This window comes from Alternaria infectoria (assembly GCF_024043175.1).
Source record: "Alternaria infectoria strain BMP 0036 chromosome Unknown scaffold_26, whole genome shotgun sequence".
NCBI classification, from domain to species: Eukaryota; Fungi; Ascomycota; class Dothideomycetes; order Pleosporales; family Pleosporaceae; genus Alternaria; species Alternaria infectoria.
The window spans coordinates 131,339-152,385 of record NW_026250715.1 but is presented as its reverse complement, the minus strand read 5'-3'; the positions used below and the strand labels follow the sequence as shown (position 1 = coordinate 152,385).

General features: G+C 52.8%; 8 protein-coding genes across 8 annotated transcripts; 5 read left to right on the top strand and 3 right to left on the bottom strand.

Moving 5' to 3' along the window:
* Positions 1-709: 709 nt before the first annotated feature.
* IDH2 (NAD-dependent isocitrate dehydrogenase) lies at positions 710-2,009 on the top strand (the record flags this gene model as incomplete). The annotated part of the gene is made up of 3 exons (XM_051501026.1): positions 710-796; positions 890-1,882; positions 1,935-2,009. 3 exons carry the CDS (start codon positions 710-712, stop codon positions 2,007-2,009), a joined length of 1,155 nt encoding a protein of 384 aa, XP_051348757.1.
* Positions 2,010-3,368: 1,359 nt separating this feature from the next.
* On the bottom strand, positions 3,369-4,472 carry J4E92_009682 (uncharacterized protein; the record flags this gene model as incomplete). Its single annotated transcript, XM_051501025.1, has 1 exon — positions 3,369-4,472. The coding sequence occupies one exon, from the start codon at positions 4,470-4,472 to the stop codon at positions 3,369-3,371; it is 1,104 nt and encodes a 367-aa protein (XP_051348756.1).
* Positions 4,473-4,970: 498 nt separating this feature from the next.
* On the top strand, positions 4,971-5,688 carry J4E92_009681 (uncharacterized protein; the record flags this gene model as incomplete). Its single annotated transcript, XM_051501024.1, has 3 exons — positions 4,971-5,174; positions 5,225-5,343; positions 5,394-5,688. 3 exons carry the CDS (start codon positions 4,971-4,973, stop codon positions 5,686-5,688), a joined length of 618 nt encoding a protein of 205 aa, XP_051348755.1.
* A 141-nt stretch (positions 5,689-5,829) lies between these two features.
* J4E92_009680 (uncharacterized protein) lies at positions 5,830-6,954 on the bottom strand (the record flags this gene model as incomplete). Its single annotated transcript, XM_051501023.1, has 1 exon — positions 5,830-6,954. One exon carries the CDS (start codon positions 6,952-6,954, stop codon positions 5,830-5,832), a length of 1,125 nt encoding a protein of 374 aa, XP_051348754.1.
* A 623-nt stretch (positions 6,955-7,577) lies between these two features.
* Positions 7,578-8,433, top strand: J4E92_009679 (uncharacterized protein; the record flags this gene model as incomplete). The annotated part of the gene is made up of 2 exons (XM_051501022.1): positions 7,578-7,767; positions 7,823-8,433. 2 exons carry the CDS (start codon positions 7,578-7,580, stop codon positions 8,431-8,433), a joined length of 801 nt encoding a protein of 266 aa, XP_051348753.1.
* Positions 8,434-12,131: 3,698 nt separating this feature from the next.
* J4E92_009678 (uncharacterized protein) lies at positions 12,132-16,210 on the bottom strand (the record flags this gene model as incomplete). The annotated part of the gene is made up of 4 exons (XM_051501021.1): positions 12,132-12,265; positions 12,815-15,507; positions 15,561-16,026; positions 16,081-16,210. 4 exons carry the CDS (start codon positions 16,208-16,210, stop codon positions 12,132-12,134), a joined length of 3,423 nt encoding a protein of 1,140 aa, XP_051348752.1.
* A 237-nt stretch (positions 16,211-16,447) lies between these two features.
* J4E92_009677 (uncharacterized protein) lies at positions 16,448-18,123 on the top strand (the record flags this gene model as incomplete). Its single annotated transcript, XM_051501020.1, has 3 exons — positions 16,448-16,527; positions 16,637-17,825; positions 17,887-18,123. 3 exons carry the CDS (start codon positions 16,448-16,450, stop codon positions 18,121-18,123), a joined length of 1,506 nt encoding a protein of 501 aa, XP_051348751.1.
* Positions 18,124-19,005: 882 nt separating this feature from the next.
* J4E92_009676 (uncharacterized protein) lies at positions 19,006-20,775 on the top strand (the record flags this gene model as incomplete). The annotated part of the gene is made up of 4 exons (XM_051501019.1): positions 19,006-19,168; positions 19,221-19,371; positions 19,425-20,676; positions 20,734-20,775. The coding sequence occupies 4 exons, from the start codon at positions 19,006-19,008 to the stop codon at positions 20,773-20,775; spliced, it is 1,608 nt and encodes a 535-aa protein (XP_051348750.1).
* Positions 20,776-21,047: the final 272 nt, after the last annotated feature.

Sequence of the window (21,047 nt, the reverse complement as noted above, 5' to 3'; positions counted from 1 at the left end):
GACTGGACTGGCGTTCAAAGTGGCTTGTGGTCCAAGAGGGTCTCAGGTGCCGAATGATGCGACTGCGTTACACGCAGTCTCAGTCTGAGCTACGATATGTAGGAGCATCCTACCAGAGATGAAGAAGTGCCATAGGTAACGGCTCTTAATGGCCGTGTCTTTCTTTCGGTGGGTCTTGTACACGAAACATACGATTAAAGACACCAGCTGATGGGTGAGAATGCGATCCAAAACGCGCCATGGTGAACTCGAGTCCAACCAGAGACGTGAGGTCGTGGAGAGTATACGAGAATGATGAGTGTGAAGTAGGATGTCGCGATGTGTGATGTATTGGGTCGCTTTGTCGTGACATGTGACAAGCACTCGGTTCGAGACGTTCCGTTGCGCCGAGTGAAGTTGGTATTAAGGTGCAGTGTAATGTCGCGTTTTCCAAGTGAATATCAGTCGTGAGGCTTCCAGGTGTATCGCCAGTCCATTATTTAGCGTTAACCGAGGGTGCATGAGAATGCAGGGCTATTGCGGGTGGGATGCCATGACGGAGGCGGAATGGACCGGTTTGGCGCACGAAGACATCCCGCGGCCGGTGGAGCTTTCTTTTTCTGTATCCGAGCTTTGCGCAACCCTCCCGCCGCGACCACCCACCTCGACGACCTGCTACCACCACCGTGTAGCTCCAATTGGGTCGTGACAACATTGAAATACCCTCAACATGTTGGCTGCTCGCTCCTTCGCCGCCCCTGCGCGGCAATGCATGCGCCAGGCTACCCGCGCACGATGGGCGCCCGCGCTGTCCCAGGTGAGCTTCCCGCGGGATACAGCATTCTTGCGCCTAGAGAAGATGGGCGCAGAGGAAGAGAAAAATAGCCTGGAACTCTACTAACACACACAGATGTCCGCCCGCACATACGCCTCCGAAGTCGCCAAGTTCCACGGAAAGAAGGGCAGCGACGGCAAGTACTCCGTCACTCTAATCGAGGGTGATGGTATCGGCCCCGAGATTGCGCAGTCGGTCAAGGACATCTACTCGGCCGCCAACGTCCCAATCAAGTGGGAGTCGGTCGACGTCACCCCGCGCCTGAACGAGGACGGCAAGACGGTCATCCCCGACGAGTCCATCGCCAGCGTCAAGAAGAACTTGGTCGCCCTCAAGGGCCCCCTCGCGACCCCCATCGGCAAGGGCCACGTCTCGCTCAACCTTACTCTCCGCCGTACCTTCAACCTCTTCGCCAACGTCCGTCCCTGCAGATCCATCGCCGGCTACAAGACGCCCTACGACGACGTCGACACTGTCCTGATCCGTGAGAACACCGAGGGAGAATACTCTGGCATCGAGCACATCGTCGTAGATGGCGTTGTCCAGAGCATCAAGCTCATCACCCGTGAGGCCTCTGAGCGCGTTCTGCGATACGCCTTCCAGCACGCCCGCGACATTGGCAGGAAGAAGGTCCGCGCTGTCCACAAGGCCACCATCATGAAGATGTCCGACGGTCTCTTCCTCAGCACCGCCCGCGAGATCTCCAAGGAGTTCCCCGACATTGAGTTCGACGCCGAGTTGCTGGACAACACCTGCCTGAAGATGGTTACCGACCCTGTTCCCTACAACGACAAGGTCCTCGTCATGCCCAACTTGTACGGAGACATTCTCTCCGACATGTGCGCTGGTCTCATCGGTGGTCTCGGTCTTACTCCTTCCGGCAACATTGGTGACAACTGCTCTATCTTCGAGGCTGTCCACGGTTCCGCGCCCGACATTGCTGGCAAGCAGCTCGCTAACCCCACCGCGCTTCTTCTCAGCTCCATCATGATGCTGCGACACATGGGTCTCACCCAAGAGGCCGCCAACATTGAGCAGGCCATCTTCAAGGTTCTTGCTGAGGGCAAGGTAAGCACCAGACATCATCTTTGGATATGAATACATGCTAATCGTATTACAGACCATCACCGGTGACCTTGGTGGCAAGGCCAAGACCTTCGAGTACGCCGACGCCGTCATCAAGGCCCTGAAGTAGATTAGGTTATGGATTTGACGAGCATTGAACGACCGAATGGTAGCGATTGCATACTGTGGATATGTATTAGGCCTTGTATCATAGCTGCCATCTAGCTAGATATACCTCTTGAACTTTGCACGTTATGATCGATTCATTATTGCCGGAACGTGCGTGAAGTACTAGAAACGGTCATTTTAATATGTTGCTTGATATCAGCGCCGCCTGAGCTCGTAGTGACATTATATGTGTGCTGTAGATGCAGTCTTGCAGAAGAATAGCAGCACCTCCAACGTCCAACGGCAACGCGGGCAAGTATTGCCGAGCAACATCGCGTTACCTTGACCAAGACCCCATCTCAACCCCAATCTCCCAATGCCACCCAAGCCTCCCATCCGGCTTCCTGCGAAACCTCCTACTGCACCGAAAGCGTTCGCGAAGCCCTCACTACCGGTTCGACCCGCAAATCCAGCCCCGCGCACTCCGCATCCATCAAAGCCCACCCCAGCAACACCATCTCGCACCGCTCCCCCACCACCACCACCACCCCGATGGCATGAAACCGCACGCGCTCGCACAGGCGGCCGCTACCTAAAATGGGGCACAAACGGCATCGTAGCCATCTGCGCGCTCCTCTGGATCCGCGACCACTTCATTGAAGTCCAGCATGTGCGTGGCTCCTCCATGGCACCCACGCTCAGTCCCGATGCGCACGAGACGGGTCGGGAAGATTATGTCATTGTGCGGCCGTATCAGGAGCGGCGTGATGGCAAGAAACGGGCTGTGAAAGGAGAGAAGGGTGAGGATGGGAAGGATGGCGCTATATTCTGGGGCGTAAAACGAGGAGATGTAGTAACGTTCTGGAAACCGCATAAACCGGGGGAAATGGGGATAAAACGCGTAGTCGCGGTGGAAGGGGATACCGTATATCCTACACGGGGCTACGCGCTTGATCCTGCTTCGTTCAAGGACAGGTTGAAAGGTGTACCAGACGGACTGCCTGATCACGATGAGGATAGCGTTGCGGGTAGAGATGGGGATGAGGTGGGTAAGGTTGTTGTGCCGTATGGACATGTGTGGATTGAAGGGGATAATTGGCGGAAGAGTTTGGATAGCAATGATTTTGGGCCGATTAGCAAGGCGCTGATTCAGGGGAAAGCGGTCAGGGTTTGGAGGGACTGGTTGGGGCTGAGGGAGGTGGGGGATGAGAGGGTGAGAGGAGAGAGAGGGAACAGGAGTAGGGTTGTTGAGGGGAGGAGTGAGGTTCCTGCGGTGTTTTTGGATGGATGATCGTGAGAGAGGATGGGATGAATTGATACCCAATAAGGATGGGAAGACTGTTGCGGTAGTGGTAGGTTTGTACATGTATATCTATCCCATTCAGTCTCTCTTGAAAAGCGTCTCAATCTCCTTACAAACCGCATCGGTCACACCCTTGGTGTTCTCGCTCCCACCAAGATCCTTCGTCTTAACTCCCCTCTCCGTAACATTCTCAATCGCCTTCATCAATCCATCAGCCGCCTTCTCCTCCCCAACCCACCTCACCATCTCCGCCGCACTCCAAAAAGCACCTACAGGATTCGCAATGCCCTTGCCCGCGATATCCGGCGCAGACCCATGGATAGGCTCAAACATACTCGGGTTCTTCCTTGTAGGATCGAGATTCGACGACGGCGCAATACCAATCGAGCCACTCAGCGCAGCAGCAAGGTCGGACAAGATATCCGCGTGTAGATTTGTCGCAACAATAGTGTCGAGCGAGGACGGATGCAGCGTCATGCGCACCGTCATGGCATCCACAAGCATCTTGTCTATCTCCACGTCCTCGTACTCTTTTGCGACTTCGTAGAAGACTTTGTCCCAGAGGACCATGCCGTGGCGCTGTGCATTGCTCTTAGTCACCATGGTGAGCTTCTTGCGTGGTCGTGAGCGCGCGGTTTCGAATGCATATCGCATTACGCGCTCGATGCCCACGCGTGTGAAGATGCTGACTTCAGTGGCGATGGTGTGCGGGCTGTCTTCGTGAGATGTGCCGCCTTGGCCGGAGTATTCGCCCTCACTGTTCTCGCGGATGATCATCCAGTCGAGATCCCCGGGTTTGCAGTTTGATAATGGTGATGTGGTGCCAGGGAGGATGCGTGTAGGACGGACATTGACGTATTGGTTCAGCGACTTCCGGATTGGCAAGATGAGGGACCAGAGGGATATGTGGTCAGGCACATTGGGCCAGCCAACGGCACCGAAGTAGATGGCATCATAGGCTTTCAGTTGCTCGAGACCGTCCGGTGGCATGTACCATCCTCGCTCGAGATAGTTCTTGCTGCTCCAGTCAAAGGTTGTGAAGTCGAATTCGAAGCCGCCGATGGTTTTTGAGAGGACGTTGAGAACTTGGACGGCGGCTTCTGTTATGTCGACACCGATGCCGTCGCCAGGGATGCAGGCTATACGGTGTATGTTGGTAACAGAGTGGATATGTGACGGCATCTTAGTGGTTGTTGTTGCTGTAGGTTCGGAGATATGTTCAAGCAAGGATCAGAAGGTCCGATTGAAATAGATCGGGATGGCGATATATTACCCTGCAGGTGATGGTGTTCTCTCGCGATCTGACGACGACAGCAAGCTCATGATGTCTTATACCGCAGGCAGGTCACGACTACCGGACATTCTTTCCCCGCGCAGGACAAACTACTTCCGGACATAATTCTACGTCCCGACGTCGCTCCCCAAGACAGATGCAGCGCCCATGTGCAAGGTGAGCTAGGCGCTCGCAGTTCCCCTCTCGAGACCCTGTGCGTCGCGCCTTCCCCGCGCTAGCTCACTGCAGCCGCATGCCCCACCAAAGCCACGCGTGTCGAACGCACCAGAGCTCACCGCTTGGGCCGAGACCACCTTTGCCATAACAAACGTCTTTCTGCCTTTCTCGCATCTGAACCTCAATTGCTTTTTCCAGCACTACAACAAAACACCACATACTACCCCACAATGGCTGCTGCGTACCCTCCCGGCGGAACCTTCTTCGAGACGGTCAAGAAGAGCTTCGTCGACGTGCCTGTCGATGAGTCCAAGGACAATGCTATCTCGACGAATGAGTTCCTAGAGGCGGCTGAGAGCACGACTACCCTGTTCGATGTCTTGGGCTCGGTGGCGTTCAAGCCAGTCAAGAATGACATGAGCGGCAACATCAAGGTGAGAACTTTAATTGATGCTACAGCAACAGCTGTACTAATACGAGACAGAAAATCCGCGACAGACAGCTCGCAGCACCCGCCCAATCAGAATCACTCCAAGAGCTCGCCCTGAACGAGCTCAAGGAGAAGAAGCACACCGCCACCGAGGGTCTCGTATGGCTGAACCGGTAAGTCATGCCCTTAAAACCCCAACATCCTGTCACTGACTTCTGTACAGTGGCCTCGACTTCACCGCCCAAGCCCTCCGCCACAACATCTCGAACCCCTCCAAGGAGCTCGCCGACTCCTTCCGCGATGCCTACGGCAACACACTCAAGCCCCACCACTCCTTCATGGTCAAGCCCATCTTCAGTGCTGCCATGAGCGCTACACCCTACCGCAAGGACTTCTACGGCAAGCTGGGCGACGACGAAAGCAAAGTACAGTCTGAGCTGGAGAAGTGGCTCGCGGCCTTGGAGAAGCTTGTTGCTATCCTGAACACATTCTTGGCGAAGAAGGAGGCCAAATGGTAGACAAGGAAAATGAAGCGAATATAGGTACTGGCATGTCCTACGCTATGAATGATGAATATGATCAGCTGTACAATGCTGTATGGTGCAAGCTCTATGTCTTGCGGTCGTGATCTTTGTGCCTTCCCTTCTCATTCCACTCTCCTACTTCCTCCTCTCAAACACGAATAGCGCCTCGTCCTTGCCCGCAAAACTCGGCAACGGCATCCTAAGCACCAACTCAAATTGTTTAAGATTCTTCTCCACCCACTCATCAACCACCACATCCTGAAACCCCGTAAACCCATTCCCATTCTGCGTCCCTGCAACTACAATCCTGTCCCCCGCGAACGCCTTAAGCAGCGGGCCCGTGAAACCCCCTGTCGCCTGCGGATAAACAAGCAACAACACACACCCCTTCCCGCCATCATGGCGTTTGAGATACTCCTTCCCATCCATGATAATAGTATCTTTGATCCACGTCACCCGATACTCACTAACCTGATTATCAATAGCCCGTACATCAAGTCCCTTCTCCGTACCAATATGCGAAACAGGAAAGTTGCGGAGCATATACGTCCAATACCCATTTCCACTCCCCACATCCAGAATAGGCAATACATCTTCCTTTGCCGGCCGCGCCGGCTGAGCGAGTTTAGCCAAAACATGCAAAGCGGCGTAAGACGGGACGACGCAGCCGAAATGGTGGTAGAAGATTGGGAGGATGTGATGCGAGATCCGCGTATTTGTTGTTGAGGGTAAAGGTCCCGCCCATTCTAGTTCTTCACAGGAGTAGGCCCACAGATCGAGGTAGGGGTTTTTGTGTTGGCGGGGGGCTTTTTTGGGGTCTCTTTTCGCTGGGAGCAGGGTTTGGGTTGAGTTGTTGAGGAAGCGGGTTGTTAGGTGGTTTCCTATGCGTTTGCGCAGGGTGTCGGCTTTTGCGGATTTTGTGAAGTTGTTTAGGGCTGTGGGGAGGTTGTTTTGGGGGGAGAAGAGGGTGGTGTAGGCTTGGATCTCTTCTGGTGTTGGGTATTGGGGCGGGTCGAAGGCCTTTCCTTCGTCGTCATGATACCATCCATGGAGACCGTGGGCTCGCTTCGCTTCAATGGCTCTTTGGGTTGCGTGGAGGGTTGTTTCGGCTTGGGCGCGGTAGATGTATTTGTCGGTTGGGGGGATGCCGAAGGATTCTCCTATACATTGTGCTAATGGCTTGTTGCTGTGGGTTGGAGAGTATTCCTTCTCTGTCCAGGCCTCGAAGAATGCATCGGGGTTGAAGTTGGTCAGTGCCATGTTGGTGGTTCACGGGTAGATACCGATCCGCGATTATGCTTGCAAACCTGCACAACCACCAGTACAGTTGGTAATCCACGTTTCTAACTCTTCCTCGTGCCGGTACGTCAACTCAGAACGGTAGCAGGTAAACAACGCGCGAATCGCAATAGTTTGGTCGTAGTGCTGTGATCGGACTTGTTCCGCAACGCCTTCGGCAAGCGTCCAATGAGGGCTAGCTGAGAAAGAAGCAGGGGTGATTCCGTCATCCATCGGTAATCCGCCTGGTTAGCAAGCGTCTTCTCTCTTCCCCACAAGAGGCTGTTACTAACCTGGCCGTGCCTTAGTCACTCATTGCAAATGCGATGCGCGAAGTCAATGAAGCTTCGACATGATGCGCGAACTAACCCTCCCCCTACTAACACCTATAAAGGCGCCTCGACGCTTTCGATGCCAGGATTCTTCCTTTCGTGATGACAGACACATCTGGTGAACATCGTTCCACTACAACCGATACTTCGTATTCGACAACCACAAAGACACTTACAGTAGTCGTTGGTCTTTTCGCAATCATCCTGGCTTTCTCAAGCACGTTCCGCAGTATCTGGTTTCCTGCTGTTCTTACCAAACCCGCCACACGCGCAATGTCGACCGCAGGCTCAACTTCGATGAAGCTCACCAAGCGCGGTTGGTCGCAACGCGGACATGCCGATCACGACTGGCTGTACACATACCACACTTTCTCCTTCGCCTCGTACTACGACCCCAGACACGAGAGCTTCGGCCCACTGAGGGTCATCAACGAAGACAGAGTAAAGGCCGGCACCGGTTTCGGTACGTACACCCCGTCCCATATACACGCCTACTCCTTTCTAACACTACCAAACAGGAACGCACAGCCACGCCGAATTCCTCATCTTCAGCTACATCGTCAACGGCGTCCTCGAACACAAAGACAGCATGGGCAACCTCGAAAACCTCAAGCGCGGCGAAGTCCAATTCACCTCCGCCGGCACGGGCATCCGCCACTCGGAATACAACCGCAACACCGATTCCGAAGTCCACTTCCTCCAGATCTGGGCCAAGCCCAACAAGCGTGGTCTGAAGCCGCATTACGAGACGAAGAAGTTCACCGACGAGGAGAAGACGGATAAGCTGGTTAGGATAATGGAGTCTACGGACAGGTTGGAGAAGAGCAAGGGTGCTATTGGGCTGCAGGCTGATCTTAGCATGGATGCGTCGATTTTGAGCCCGGGCAAGAAGGTCGTTCATGAGCTTGTTGCTGAGGGGCCGAGGAAGCTGTTCGCTCATGTTGTCATGGGTGGACGGTCGCAGCCTAAGCAGGGTGGGGCGCAGATCAAGATTGGGGATCAGGTGTTTGGGGAGGGCGATGGCGCGTATATTGAGGGAGCGAGCGGGCCTGGCAAGATTGAGATTGAGAGTGTGGGCGAGAAACCTGCGGAGTTCTTGTTGTTTGACATGGGGCCTCAGGATGCATAGACGGATGTCTAGGACGGTTCCACATGCTGATTTTCAAGATAGTAATGCACATTTAGAGTATCTTGCGTGTGCCATTTCAACACGCTGCCGTCCATCCAAAATATTCCGCATCCGACATGGTAGGATTTTCGTCGACCTGGGGGAATCCATAAATTTCGTTCTTGAGCCTTCGCTTCAGCTCTCCCAGCACTCGACGATTCCGCTTACTGAAGGTTCCTGGTCTGATCGATGTCGCTAGTGGGACTGTGGGTATCTTGAGTACACAGTTAGTGACCATCACCATGTATACTCCAATGGCTACGCTAGGCTCAGCTTTTATCTTCATGGCTTTTGGAGGGAGATGGGATCGTCTGCGTGAAGAAGAGTTTGGAGGGTGGTTATACGCGAGTTGGTGACCTGGTGTGGTCGGAGACGTAAATCTTCAGCGGTTGGCTTTCACTAACCGTTTGATAGCTACGCTGTCTACCTTTGAAGTCCATGCAATCGGTTTGCTCCCCATTCGACATCTGATCGAACGCCAGAGTCGCGGTGTCATAGATGCGATGCCAACGCAACCGATTGATCCTCTGGCCACCAACTTATTGCCAGCGCGCAAATCCACACCCTGACACGGTGACGCAAACACTAAGTATCTCATCATCTTCAGGTTCAGTGCCCGGCATCCGACCACCTCACAGGTGTCGTCGCTGTATAATCCGGCTCGATAAACACATGCTGTGTCAATGAAGCGTCACTTCCAATCGGCTCACTTTCATCATCAGCGTAATAGCCTGATGAGCTTTCCGAAGGCATTCTCCTCAGACCAGGTCTTCTATCTCGTGCAAGAACGACACCACAGCCATATATGGCACAGCATAGTGCTGCGATGAGGATGCCTACTAGGACGCCTATCGCGAAGTACGGAAAACATGGGGCCATGTTTGGAGGGTGTTGGTTTGGGTTTTGGATTATACCTGTCATGATTCGGGGGAGGTTGAGTGGATGGATGGGGGTTGTTTTATGACTGAATGAAGCTATTGGAGAAGCTAATGTAGCGTAGTAGCAGGGCGCTATATATACATATTCCGGCTTGCCCTCTACATCATGTGGGTGCGTCACCTTGCCAGATGCGCCTATCATGCGCGCCTAACTCCTCCCCCCAGCGTTTGTTTCCCTTATCAGCTTTGCTCTAACGACTTCAAGGCTTTTAATCCCATAGTTCTTCTAGTATATCTTTTCTTTTTGTCTTATTCACCACGTCGTTCGTAAAAGGGTTTCCACATTCGTATCTTGAGTCACTGTGCGATATTTGCGTTTCCTTACCTTTACCGAGAACGTCTACTCTGTGGGAGAGGCTCGGAGACTCTTCGTAATGGGATGACGAGTCGCTGATGTCTGATCGGACACTGTATCTAGAGCTCGATGGATATGCCGGTCCTGGTATAGTAAGGCGTTGTGCGACGCTATGCGGTGGTGGCTGCACTTCTTCCTGTATAGATGTGGCTTGAGGCATAATAGGTATAGTGCGCAGGCCATGCTCCTCATCTCTTTCATGAGATCGATGGTGGAGAGATAAGAGTAGCCGGAAGGTAAATATGATCTGAATGAGGAGAACGAGGAGGATGACTAGGCAGATTACTGCTATGCTTTCGATCTCCATGTCGCAGTTGTTGAAAGATGAGCAATGGGCATGGTGTTCAGATGAAGGAGTGAATGAGAGATGTATCTATCGTGAGCACACGTACGCGCGACGCGTTGTTATGATGATATCGACAGCAGGACAGCCAACGCAGGACGAGACGTTTGGAAAAGAAGTATAGTCCGAATCCAAATCTGGATCACATGATGGCGTCTCAATAGCATAGCGTTAATCACTCCGCCATGTCCCCTAACTCCGCGATTTCCTTGCTTTCTTTCTATCTTAGCTAGCACTTGTCACTGCACACGTCCGTTACACACAGGTTCCAACGACCTCGCTCTTCCTATCAGAAACCACCGTAACCACCAACCCCGTTACTAAGCATAATACACCACCCCCGGATGCGCATTCTCCGCCGTCTGCGTTGGTCTCGGCCGCGTCGTTCTATAGTCGTAGTATAAGTCTGACTGAGGATCTGTTTTCTTGGGTCCAGCGTGGTAGTTGCGCGTTCTGATCTTCATGCGTCGGAGCCACTCTTTGAAGAGGACCCAGCGCCAGATGAGGGGGGTCGGGGAGTTGGGCATTTCGGGTGAGTGAGAATTTACTCTTAGATTGTGTACCGCGAGCTTCAGAGGTTTTTTGGTGGTGCACAAGATTTGGAGAAGACGGTGTCGCGAAAGATGTGCAGAGAGGTAGAAAGTATAACAGAATTAGTGAATTCATTAGTGGATGACACTTATCGTCACGACTGGCTGGGTGCCTATGTCACTCGCCACCCACTTCACATCGCGAGGACGCCCACGTCCACGTTCATGATCATGAAGTAGAAAAGAAGAAGAGAGTGACGAATAGATATTCAATTCCAGGTACACAACCAACTAGCTTTTCTGGTGGCATCATTCATGGCTTGTATACCCGTGTCATTTGGTACACCTGATCGTCTTGTTCCTTTCAACGAGTTGATTGTGTAGCGTCTTGTGCACAACCGCGGATGCGAAATGGGTGCGTATCCCTCGCACGATAGTTGTTCTCAGCTGCGCACTGGCATGGGCTCCTTGACGGTGATAAAGATCAGATAAGATACCAACGGAACGGCGAGGCAAAGGCCGAAGAGCATGAGGATTTCGTATAACTGATTCATTGCAGGCGCTGATAATGGTCTGGGTGTGCTTGATCGAGATACGCTTACGCGTTAGGTATCTAGTACGATGTATGGGGTTTTGCGGAAGGAACAGAAGACGAGGCCGGTTTCCAACGATATAAGCACCAAGGTCGTCATTCCGCCATCACCACTGCCAGCGTATCGCCCCTTCTTAGTGTCGCAAAGCGCTAGCCACATCATTCCTCCAGAAAACATTCTCCTTCTCTTTGTCCCTATCTCTTCCCAGGCCAGCGCTCACCCAACACATAACTATACCGCCCCCTCTTCTCAATCCGCGCATCCTCGTCACATAATTCCCCTTCATCAAACCGCTCATACCGCGGTAGAGCCGAGACTTCACTGCTTCTTCTCGTCACTGCTCGTGACGGCCTCTGTAACATTATCGCACCGTCTTCCAGCCTAACTCGTGTCGACCCTTGTACCAAATCGGCGAATTCATGTTCGTTGTCTCGCTGGACCCGTCGTTGATGCATCTTCATGCAGACTTTGTAAATGATGCGTAGCACGATCAGGCCGGCGGCGATTATGACCATAACCCATAGTGCTTTGGCGTTGGGCCAGGTGAAGTCGGAGGCTGAGGCATCGTAGTTGCTGTCTGGGGTTGTCATGGCTGTGGCGATGAAGGAGGTAGTACACACGAGTTCTTAGAACACATCGTGAATGACAAAAAGGCACATTGCACTTGAAGAAAGGTAAAGATAGTTTGAAGATATCCGAACAGCAAGCTGCTTCGCTGGCGAGAAACCGGAAGCCGTGCTGGCAAACGCGCAAACGCAGTTTAAGCGTGAGAAACGACACCTAGCGACACATCGTCGTGACAACATCTCCAAGTGTCTTGGTTCGAGAAGCAAACACTATTTTCTAACTTTGCCATACAATGCATGTAACCATATTGACGTTACGTCTCCGTGCACTAGGTCAACCCTCCTTCTCATCGGTATCCGGCTGATCCTCGTCGTGATAATCATTGACTCTCGGTCCCTCAGGCCCTTCAAGCGATTCGTCCACTTCGCGGAATGCATCTACGAGATCTATTCGCGCTAGGACGATGTCTAGATAGAGGGAGAGAACAAGAAATCCTGCGATCAGCCAGGTAGAAGTGTCCGCCATGGTTAGGTGCAAGACACTGTGTTGAGATGTGTTTTGAGAAATCCTTTCGAAAGCGTAAGAAGTTAGATGACAGGAATACAAATGCAGAAGTAAGAAGAAAGACACGCAACCAGTAGAGGGCAACGGGAAGTACTGGCCAAACGACCGTACCAGCAGCCGAACTCTGATGAGCAAACACCTAAATCGGGTAAGAAACTGAGACGTCTACGTGTATTCCAAACATCCGCGATTGCGAACGGGATGCTAGTTTGATCTATCCTAGTAAGATACAATCTCAAGTGTAGGTACTCAGGACAATGCTCTGCACCAGCGTCATCATTAATGACCGAACAGAACACGTCCACGAAAGTGCAGAATTTATTGACACTCGTGGACATGTTCTATTAAGTCATTGATAACAGCGTTGATGTAGCAAGTTGCGTAATAATACATGGGTATTCTGGTCCTTCTGCAGCATGTCATCTCCAATTCTCGTTTCCATCATCTCTTACTATCCTTCAGATACGCGTTCCAATCAGTCTTCTCGCCCTGAACATCAACTCCCGTCACGCCATCCCCCTCAGTCCAGCCCTGCCACTTCTCCAAGCCAAACAGATGACGCATGGTAGGACGGCCATGGGGGCAAGCCCACGGCTTGTCCATACTGCCCATGTGTCGAACAATTTCCCGCATGCGTGGCGTCTGAAGGGTCTTACCGATCATCACCGAACTTCTGCAGGCGCGGCTTGCGAGTAACTTCCTGACCTTGGAGGGGCGCGGTATATGCGACGATGTGGACATGGACGAAGACTGTGGGCTTTCTACGATGAGTGCGAGGAGTTCCTCTAGGTCCGTAGGTGTAAAGGTGACTTCTTTTGACATTGGCAATGAGACCAACTGCGCATGGTTGTCTGCGCCATTTTCATCCTCGGTGTCTAGATCGACAACAAAGCCGTTTGCGGTGAGTGAGGGTTTGTTCGCGCGGATAACTTCCTTCTCCACGGCAGTCAGCTCAAGAGGGTGTGGGTGGACTAGTCGCTGTGGCACTAGCGTTGTCGTGGCAGCGAGACGCTCAAAGTTGTACTTCTCGTCACTCGCATGCTGGTCGATGATGAAGAGGTCTGACGTGGGTGATGTGGATGTAGGCGGCCGTACAGCGATGATGAAGCCAAGATTGAACTGACCAATGATGCGCATTTCATTGAAGTCGGCTTTCGTTACTGTAAGGCTGAGACGCTCTTCTGGGTCTTCCTGATTCAACTGGGTGCTGGTCGGTAGCGCAGTTGTCTCATCGCTCTCCGCAATCGACGCGTCGATGGATGCCTGCACATTTTGTAGGTGCCGAGCGATGGCACCCACATCCGTGTCGATGACACGCTCAAGGTTGATGGTCCAATACTTCTTCTGAGTAACCTTGAATAGCTTGTTGGCGCGCTTGAGGTTCATTTCGGTGGGCCGGGCTGCGGCCTCTTCAGCGTCAGCAATGAGCTGCGCAATCTTCGCTTCTTCCCTCTCTTTCTTTTCGGAATCTTCTAGATACTCATCATCATCTGTGATCTCGGCTTCAGCTTCAGCTTGAGGCTGTGCTTCACCATCAGATGAGGCTTCCTCTGCTGGAGCGTCTTCTGGAATGACTGTTGCGCGTGGCGGTGGCGCGCTGGATGAGACAGCGATATCATCCGTCCGCGGTTCCTCAAAGCCGCGGGACGGCAGGCGCTTATGCGGAGATGGAGAGCGTACAGGTGCATCAGACATAAGACTGTCCTGCGCGACTTCAGTCTCGTCCTCCCCCTCGTCCTCATCATTCTCCTCTTCCTCACTACTTTCAGCTTGGGTACCCGGTGCTGCAAAGCCGCTTATACCCTTCTTGAATAAACTCCGCTTTGGTGTCTGATTCAGCGGCTTACCGGAGAGAGAAAACTTGGGTGTGTGTATCCTAGAGCGTTTGGCAGCCATCGATTGACTCCCTGTACCGATTGTGGAAACCGTCGTGGTGTCACCAACAGTTATAGTAGCTTGTTGGATTGGCGTGCGCATTGGACGCATACGATCAAAGGCGTTTTGGATGGTACTTTGTGACCAGGATTTCTGCGGTGTCTGTACTATGGCCGGGATTGGCTGCTGTTCATCGTCACCGTCATCAGTGGATTCTGGACGCTTTAACGAGATGACTGGCTCCTGCCTGTGAGGACTCTGAGATGCTATGCGGGCATTGAAATCTTGTACGATTTTCGAAGGTTGTGAAAGCCTGACCGAAACCCCTGGTGCTTCGTCTTCTGGTTCAAACAATGGTGACTGTGACCTTGAGCGCGCTAGCTCGACCTGACTCTTTTTCTCTGGTGAAGGGCTGCGTGAAGGGACATGTGAATCGGACATGGGCTCTTCGGGTGACTCTCTGTTCTTGGAGGAGCTGGCTCTTCTAGGTCTTACCATTGGACGGACCGTTCGTTCTTCGGAGTCCCTGCCAGCAAACCGCTCAATGAGACTTGCCTTTACGAAGCCTGGACGGACATTCATGTCGGGCGTGTCTTGAGGAGATAGCAATTCACCTCTCTTTGGAGTCTTTTGGGGAGGCTCGACAGCATCTTCCGATTCACTTTGGTCGCCTGCAATTGCTGGGGTGGTGCTTTCACGGGGTTGTATTGTTGGCGGCTTGAAGGCGGATGTGGGTGTCTTCTTGCCCAAGAGTTGAGCTTGAGGTACACTCTGATCATGGCCCTCAAATAGCTCTAGAAGAGCGTCCTTGAGTTTCTCCAATAGCGTAGTCTGGTCGTGGAGCATGATGGTCCGCTTGTCTGGACTCACATTGACATCGTAGGCATTCGTGTCCAGCTGGATGTCTGCAAATATAAAAGCCGACTGCGTGATGTTATAGGATCTGTAGACCTCATTGATCGCCTTGGCAACTTGTGGCAGAGCACAAGGCCGCGAATTCACAAAGAACATCTGTCGGTCTTGTGTCTGGCGGCCTTCACCCACAACAGGGCGGGAAATGTGGCCCACTATCTTGACTGTTTTTGAACCTGTTTCCTCTTGTGTGCTCCAGTTCTTTGCGCTTTGTGTGGCACCCAGCCGGCTCGAAGGGTCCATGACGAATTCGAGGCTTAGAGGAACCAGGGCAGCAATTGTCTTTGCGCCGTAGACATTGGAGATGTTGTCTCGCGTACTCGCATTCGCGTTGGTCGAAAAAGCCACCGTCTTCTTCCTTAACCAAGTCAGTACAATGGATGGGTGGATGGATATTGGATCTGCACTCACCCTTTCGGTATCTGATTGCTCACCGAGAACTTGACGCCTACGCTGATGCAAGCATATGCGTTCAGCAGCTGCAGCACTTTGTTGTACTCCCGCTTGATGTTCTTCTCCAGCTCCTTCCGCCGTACAGGTAGGTTATGGAACAGTGTCTCGACCACCACAGTCGTGCCCTGCTTGGCTGCTACCACCGACGTCCCCTTCAGCTTGCCGGACTGCTCGAACTCCAGCTTTGTACCCTTTGGGCCGTCGGAGGGTCGAGCCGCAATGATGTGAAAGTTGGATAGCGCGCATAGCGACGACAAGGCCTCGCCACGGAAGCCGAATGTCTGTAGGGACGAAAGGTCGTCGTAGGTAGCGAGTTTGGACGTGTAGTGCTTAAGCGCGATCGTTTCGTAGTCGTCTGGGGAGATACCAGAGCCGTTGTCTTGAACCTCTATGGCATCCAGGCCATAATTCTTGAAGCGCACCTCTGTTCACTATCAGTCAGCTCATGTCAACCAGAAATCGTGGGGCGAAGACATACCAACTGATGTGGCGCCTGCATCGATGCTGTTCTCGACAAGCTCTTTGCAGACTGACTCCAGACCAACAATGACCTGGCCGGACTGGATCTGATGCACAGAGCGGCCCTCGATGGCCTTGATGGTGGCCATGTCAACCCATGCCGAGGTGACGTCCTGGAGACGGTTGAATGCGGACGGCGTGACTACGCGACGCGTTTCGGGCTAGCCAATGGACGTGACGCGCTAAATGTGGGGGTCAACCGGTCGTACTCCGCACTGATGAGCTTCCCGCTTCACGTTTCAGACTTCAGAATAAATAAATTGCGCCTTCGACACGTTTAAGTCTTCAACCCCAGACTTCAATTTTCCTTGCTCTTCGCGTGCAAGATGAATGATCCAAATGAGCTCGAACAGCTACAAGCGGTCGTCCGTCGGATGGCCGTGCAGTCGCAATTCGAACAAGATCTGTGAGTACCAGAAACAACTGCGTCCGTGACGTAGGCGCCGCATGTCCTAGCTATGGCAGACTTGTGCAACGACTCGCACCGTTCATTCGAGTAGCTGACGTTCCTGCAGAATCACTAAAAAGAAGCTCGAGCTTGAACAGACCAACAAGGCAGCACGTGCCAATGATGTTGTGTATCAGAAGTATCTACGCTACTACGCAATGAAGGACTGTCTGCGGCTCGTGAATTTGATGCATCAAAAGCTCCCCGTGGAGCTGCGCGACTTGGTGTACGAGTTCCTCTGCGTTGAACCTGACCGTCCGATCCCGGTTGGCCCATACTATCACTTCCGCAAGTACGATAAGCCTTTTCACGATCCGTTACGGAGAGAACATTACCACGGCTTCGTGGGACCAACCATTTCGTTCAGGGGGGCAGCACCACCAGCTCCTTACCGCGCTATCACCGGTAACAATCCGGACGTCGATGTGAAGACGGGGAAAGCCGATGATAGCAACGATGTGCAATTGAGCCTGGAACTTACAGAACGCATCGCGAACTTGGAGTTAATCCATCGGGATTATGATCGGAGTTTGGTCGACGACGATAATACCACTGTCCTCCCTGACGGACGAGTCAGAGAAGAACACACACACAAGCCACCGAGGGATATGCCACTTCCATCCAGCCATTTTCTGGACCCCAGATACGTTGGTGCGGAAGCTGCGTATGAGATACAGAAGACATACTACGCGCTCAATACGTTTTCCATATGCAGCGTTGAACGAGCTATATTCGGCTTTTCCGAGAACCACTCCGGCCACAACATTGTGGGATACAACGACGAAGATGGTACCCCCTGGGAAGTACCGGAGGCCGTTCAGACAAAACCACTGCTGTACCCCAGGAACCACATCAGGAATCTCCAGGTTCGCGTCAAATTTGAGCAGTTTATCGAAGACATGCAAAGAGACCACTTCACGGAGCTTGATAAATACTCCTACGAACGACGCTTCCTCCGCTTCACTGAGCAAAACTTGCAAGGTCTCAGCCAATTTCTGAGGGAGCGATCCAAGCACGATATCAACATCGAATTTGTTATCATGACTGAACTCCCAGATTTCACAGATGACGAGTTTGGAGTGAGCGCTCAATGCAACTACGTGAATTTCCTGCAATCTATCAGGAACTGGGTATACATCATGAAGTATGACTGTGACAACATCTCTGTCAAGGTCACGCATCATGACCCACCCATGACGGCTTTTCCGCGTGATATCACAGGGATATTCGGATTAACTCAAAAGCAATGGGAGCAAGTAAGTATAGCATTAGCCAACCTCAGGCAAAGTGTCCCACATTGAGCTAATGGTAATATAGGAGAAAGCCATTCATCAGGATGAAAACACCTGGGTGGCACAATTTTACCTTGCAACCCCATGGATGGATCCGAACGACGTTTCGTTTGGCTATCCCGCTATTGAGGTAGACCATATGCTTCGCGAGCGATGGGGCATGGACTCGATTACAGCTACCGAGGCCACACTCCCCATCACAGAAGGCAGATACTGGCCCAGTTCCATCAACGCGTTGCCTCTTGATCGCAGGTTTGACTAGAGGCAATGGAGAAAAGTGAATACCCTGTAGCCTACATTAACGTGGGATTTTCTAATCTATATTTTTTGTCCCGGTGTATTCTACAGACGTGTTCGGGTTTTCCCTTGTATGATGTGCCATCAATGCTATCGGCGCTTTCATGTTCATAGATGACGACTACTACTGTCAGACCAGGTATGGCCTTGTCGCTGTTTGACATTGCAGCGACAATCCCTACCGCGACCTTGGGAACATTGATGTTGGTAGCATGTAATTGGTTGACCCGAATATTATTACGATAGAATGGGCATACTTCACCGGTGGCGTGTTGGACATGCGATGCGCAAGCTTGAACTGGATGCCGTGCTTGCGGCGCGGGCGAAGATGCCGATTGGCCGCGTGCCTGAAAACCAGGGCAGGAACTGTATGGGGCGGTCCCCGTCCCTCGATCTCGAGATCTGAGACCTACAGTGGATTTCTAAGACAACGCACGACTTAGGCTTAGTCTCCGAACAACGTCACTGCATGTGCCGGCGACACGCATGCGTCGTATGGTCGTATCCGCCGACCACAGATGCCGCGCTCTATACGGCAGCATCATCCATGGGCGTCCACTCGTCGCGCGCCCGGATGTGCTAAATCCGACTCGCCGGGCAGCGCCAGGCCTATAACGCACTAGAGTCCGAAAGTCGATGTGATTGACATGGCTCCTTTTGCAGTGGCCACCGCTCGCGCCAAGCCCTGCAATTAAACAATCAGAGATCCTCTTTTCGGCTTCGTCCTCGCGCGGGAATATAATACAGCGTCGATTGACTCCCTTTGGCTTCCCTACGTCCTCCCCTCCGCGACCCTCGCGCCTCCCCCGTACACAACACAGCGCGGCGCGATCCTAATTTCTTCGACATGGCGGTCAACGCGAGTTTTGTCTCGCCCACGGCGGATGCAAAAGTTGCGCATGTCCTCCAGCAATTCGATACCAGCGGTCTCCTATCCTCCGTCTTCTCCGGCTTCAATGCCTGGAAGCTCGCTCTGACGCTCATCATAACGGCGGTGGCGTACGACCAGTGTAGGCATTACATATGTCACGTTTGCGCCGGACATTGCTGACACTCGCGCAGTCAAATACATCTGGAACAAGGGCTCAATCGTCGGTCCCTCGTGGAAGATACCCTTCATCGGTCCATTCCTCGAGTCTGTCAACCCCGACTTCAAGAAGTACCACGAAAAATGGATGTCGGGTCCTCTCAGCTGCGTATCCGTCTTCCACAAGTATGCCACCCTGTCACCTGCCCTCAGTCTGTGCCTATGCTGACCGCTCCTAGGTTCGTCGTCATTGCCTCTACCCGCGACATGGCCCGCAAGATCTTCAACTCCCCCGCCTTCGTTAAGCCCTGCGTCGTCGATGTCGCGCAGAAACTCCTCCGCCCCGAGAACTGGGTCTTCCTGGACGGCCGTGCCCATGTCGACTACCGCAAAGGTCTCAACAGCTTGTTTACTCGTCAAGCGCTCGAACAGTACCTACCGGGCCAGGAGGAAGTCTACAACACATACTTCAAGCGCTTTGTGGAGCTTTCGCAAGTAGAGAACAAGGGCAAGCACATCCCCTGGATGCAAGAGTTCCGCCTCATGATCACTGCGTTGAGCTGCCGTACCTTCGTTGGTCACTACACCTCTGACGAGGCCGTCAAGAAGATCGCCGATGACTACTACCTGATCACCGCTGCGCTCGAGCTTGTCAACTTCCCTATCATTATCCCCTTCACCAAGACCTGGTACGGAAAGAAGTGCGCTGACATGGTCCTGGATGAGTTCTCCAAGTGTGCCGCAAAGAGCAAGGTCCGCATGGCTGCTGGTGGCAAGAAGGAGTGCATTCTCGACTTCTGGGTAGACAACATGATCGAGTCTGAGAAGTACCGCAAGAGGGTTGAAGCTGGCGAGAAGGTCGATGACGCCGAGAAGCCCGCGACTGTCATCCGCTGGTTCAGCGATCTTGAGATCTCCATGACCATCTTCACCTTCCTCTTCGCTTCCCAGGACGCTACCTCTTCTGCCGCCACATGGCTCTTCCAGATCATGGCTGACCGCCCCGAGTACCTCGAAAAGATCCGCGAGGAGAACATCAAGGCCAGAAATGGCGATGTCCACGGTACTCTTTCGCTTGACGCCATCGAGAAGTTGCAATGGACCCGCGCTGTCGTCAAGGAGACTCTCCGCTACCGTCCCCCAGTCATCATGGTTCCTTACCTGGCTAAGAAGGACTTCCCTGTAACACCTGAATACACCGTTCCCAAGGGCTCCATGGTCATTCCTACCACCTATCCGGCACTCCATGATCCTGAAGCATACCCCAACCCAGACTCGTTCGAGCCTGAGCGATGGATCACCGGAAACGCTGATCAGCAAACCAAGAACTGGCTCGTATTCGGCACAGGTCCCCACTACTGCCTGGGCCAAACATACGCGCAAGCCAACCTCATGTTGATGATTGGTAAGGCGAGTATGTTGCTTGACTGGGACCACAAGGTCACCGATCAGAGCGAGGTGATCAAGGTGTTTGCCACCATTTTCCCTATGGTAAGCCGCATTGCGCACCATCCATATCTCTCCAGATCATTCACTAACCTTCTATAGGATGACTGCCTTCTTACATTCAAGGACCGAACAGCGGCATAAACAGTCAATGTTCTTTTCAGCTACGTGATGCGCACATTGAGCGATCTTTTCTTGCATCTGCGTCCGTAGATTTCTGTGTTGAAAATTTGGTTCGTCCAAGGCAGAGGTACACTTGTACTCTGGTCTTGCATCTTTAGACATTAATGATTACGGCCCTTGGCGCTTCTTGAGAAGTAGCCCGTTGGCTTCATGAGTACAGTGTAAGCTGGGATGAATTAATACTGGGACGAGGAGGGGATAAGCTGGGGGGGGGGGGGGGGGGGGGTTTTTTG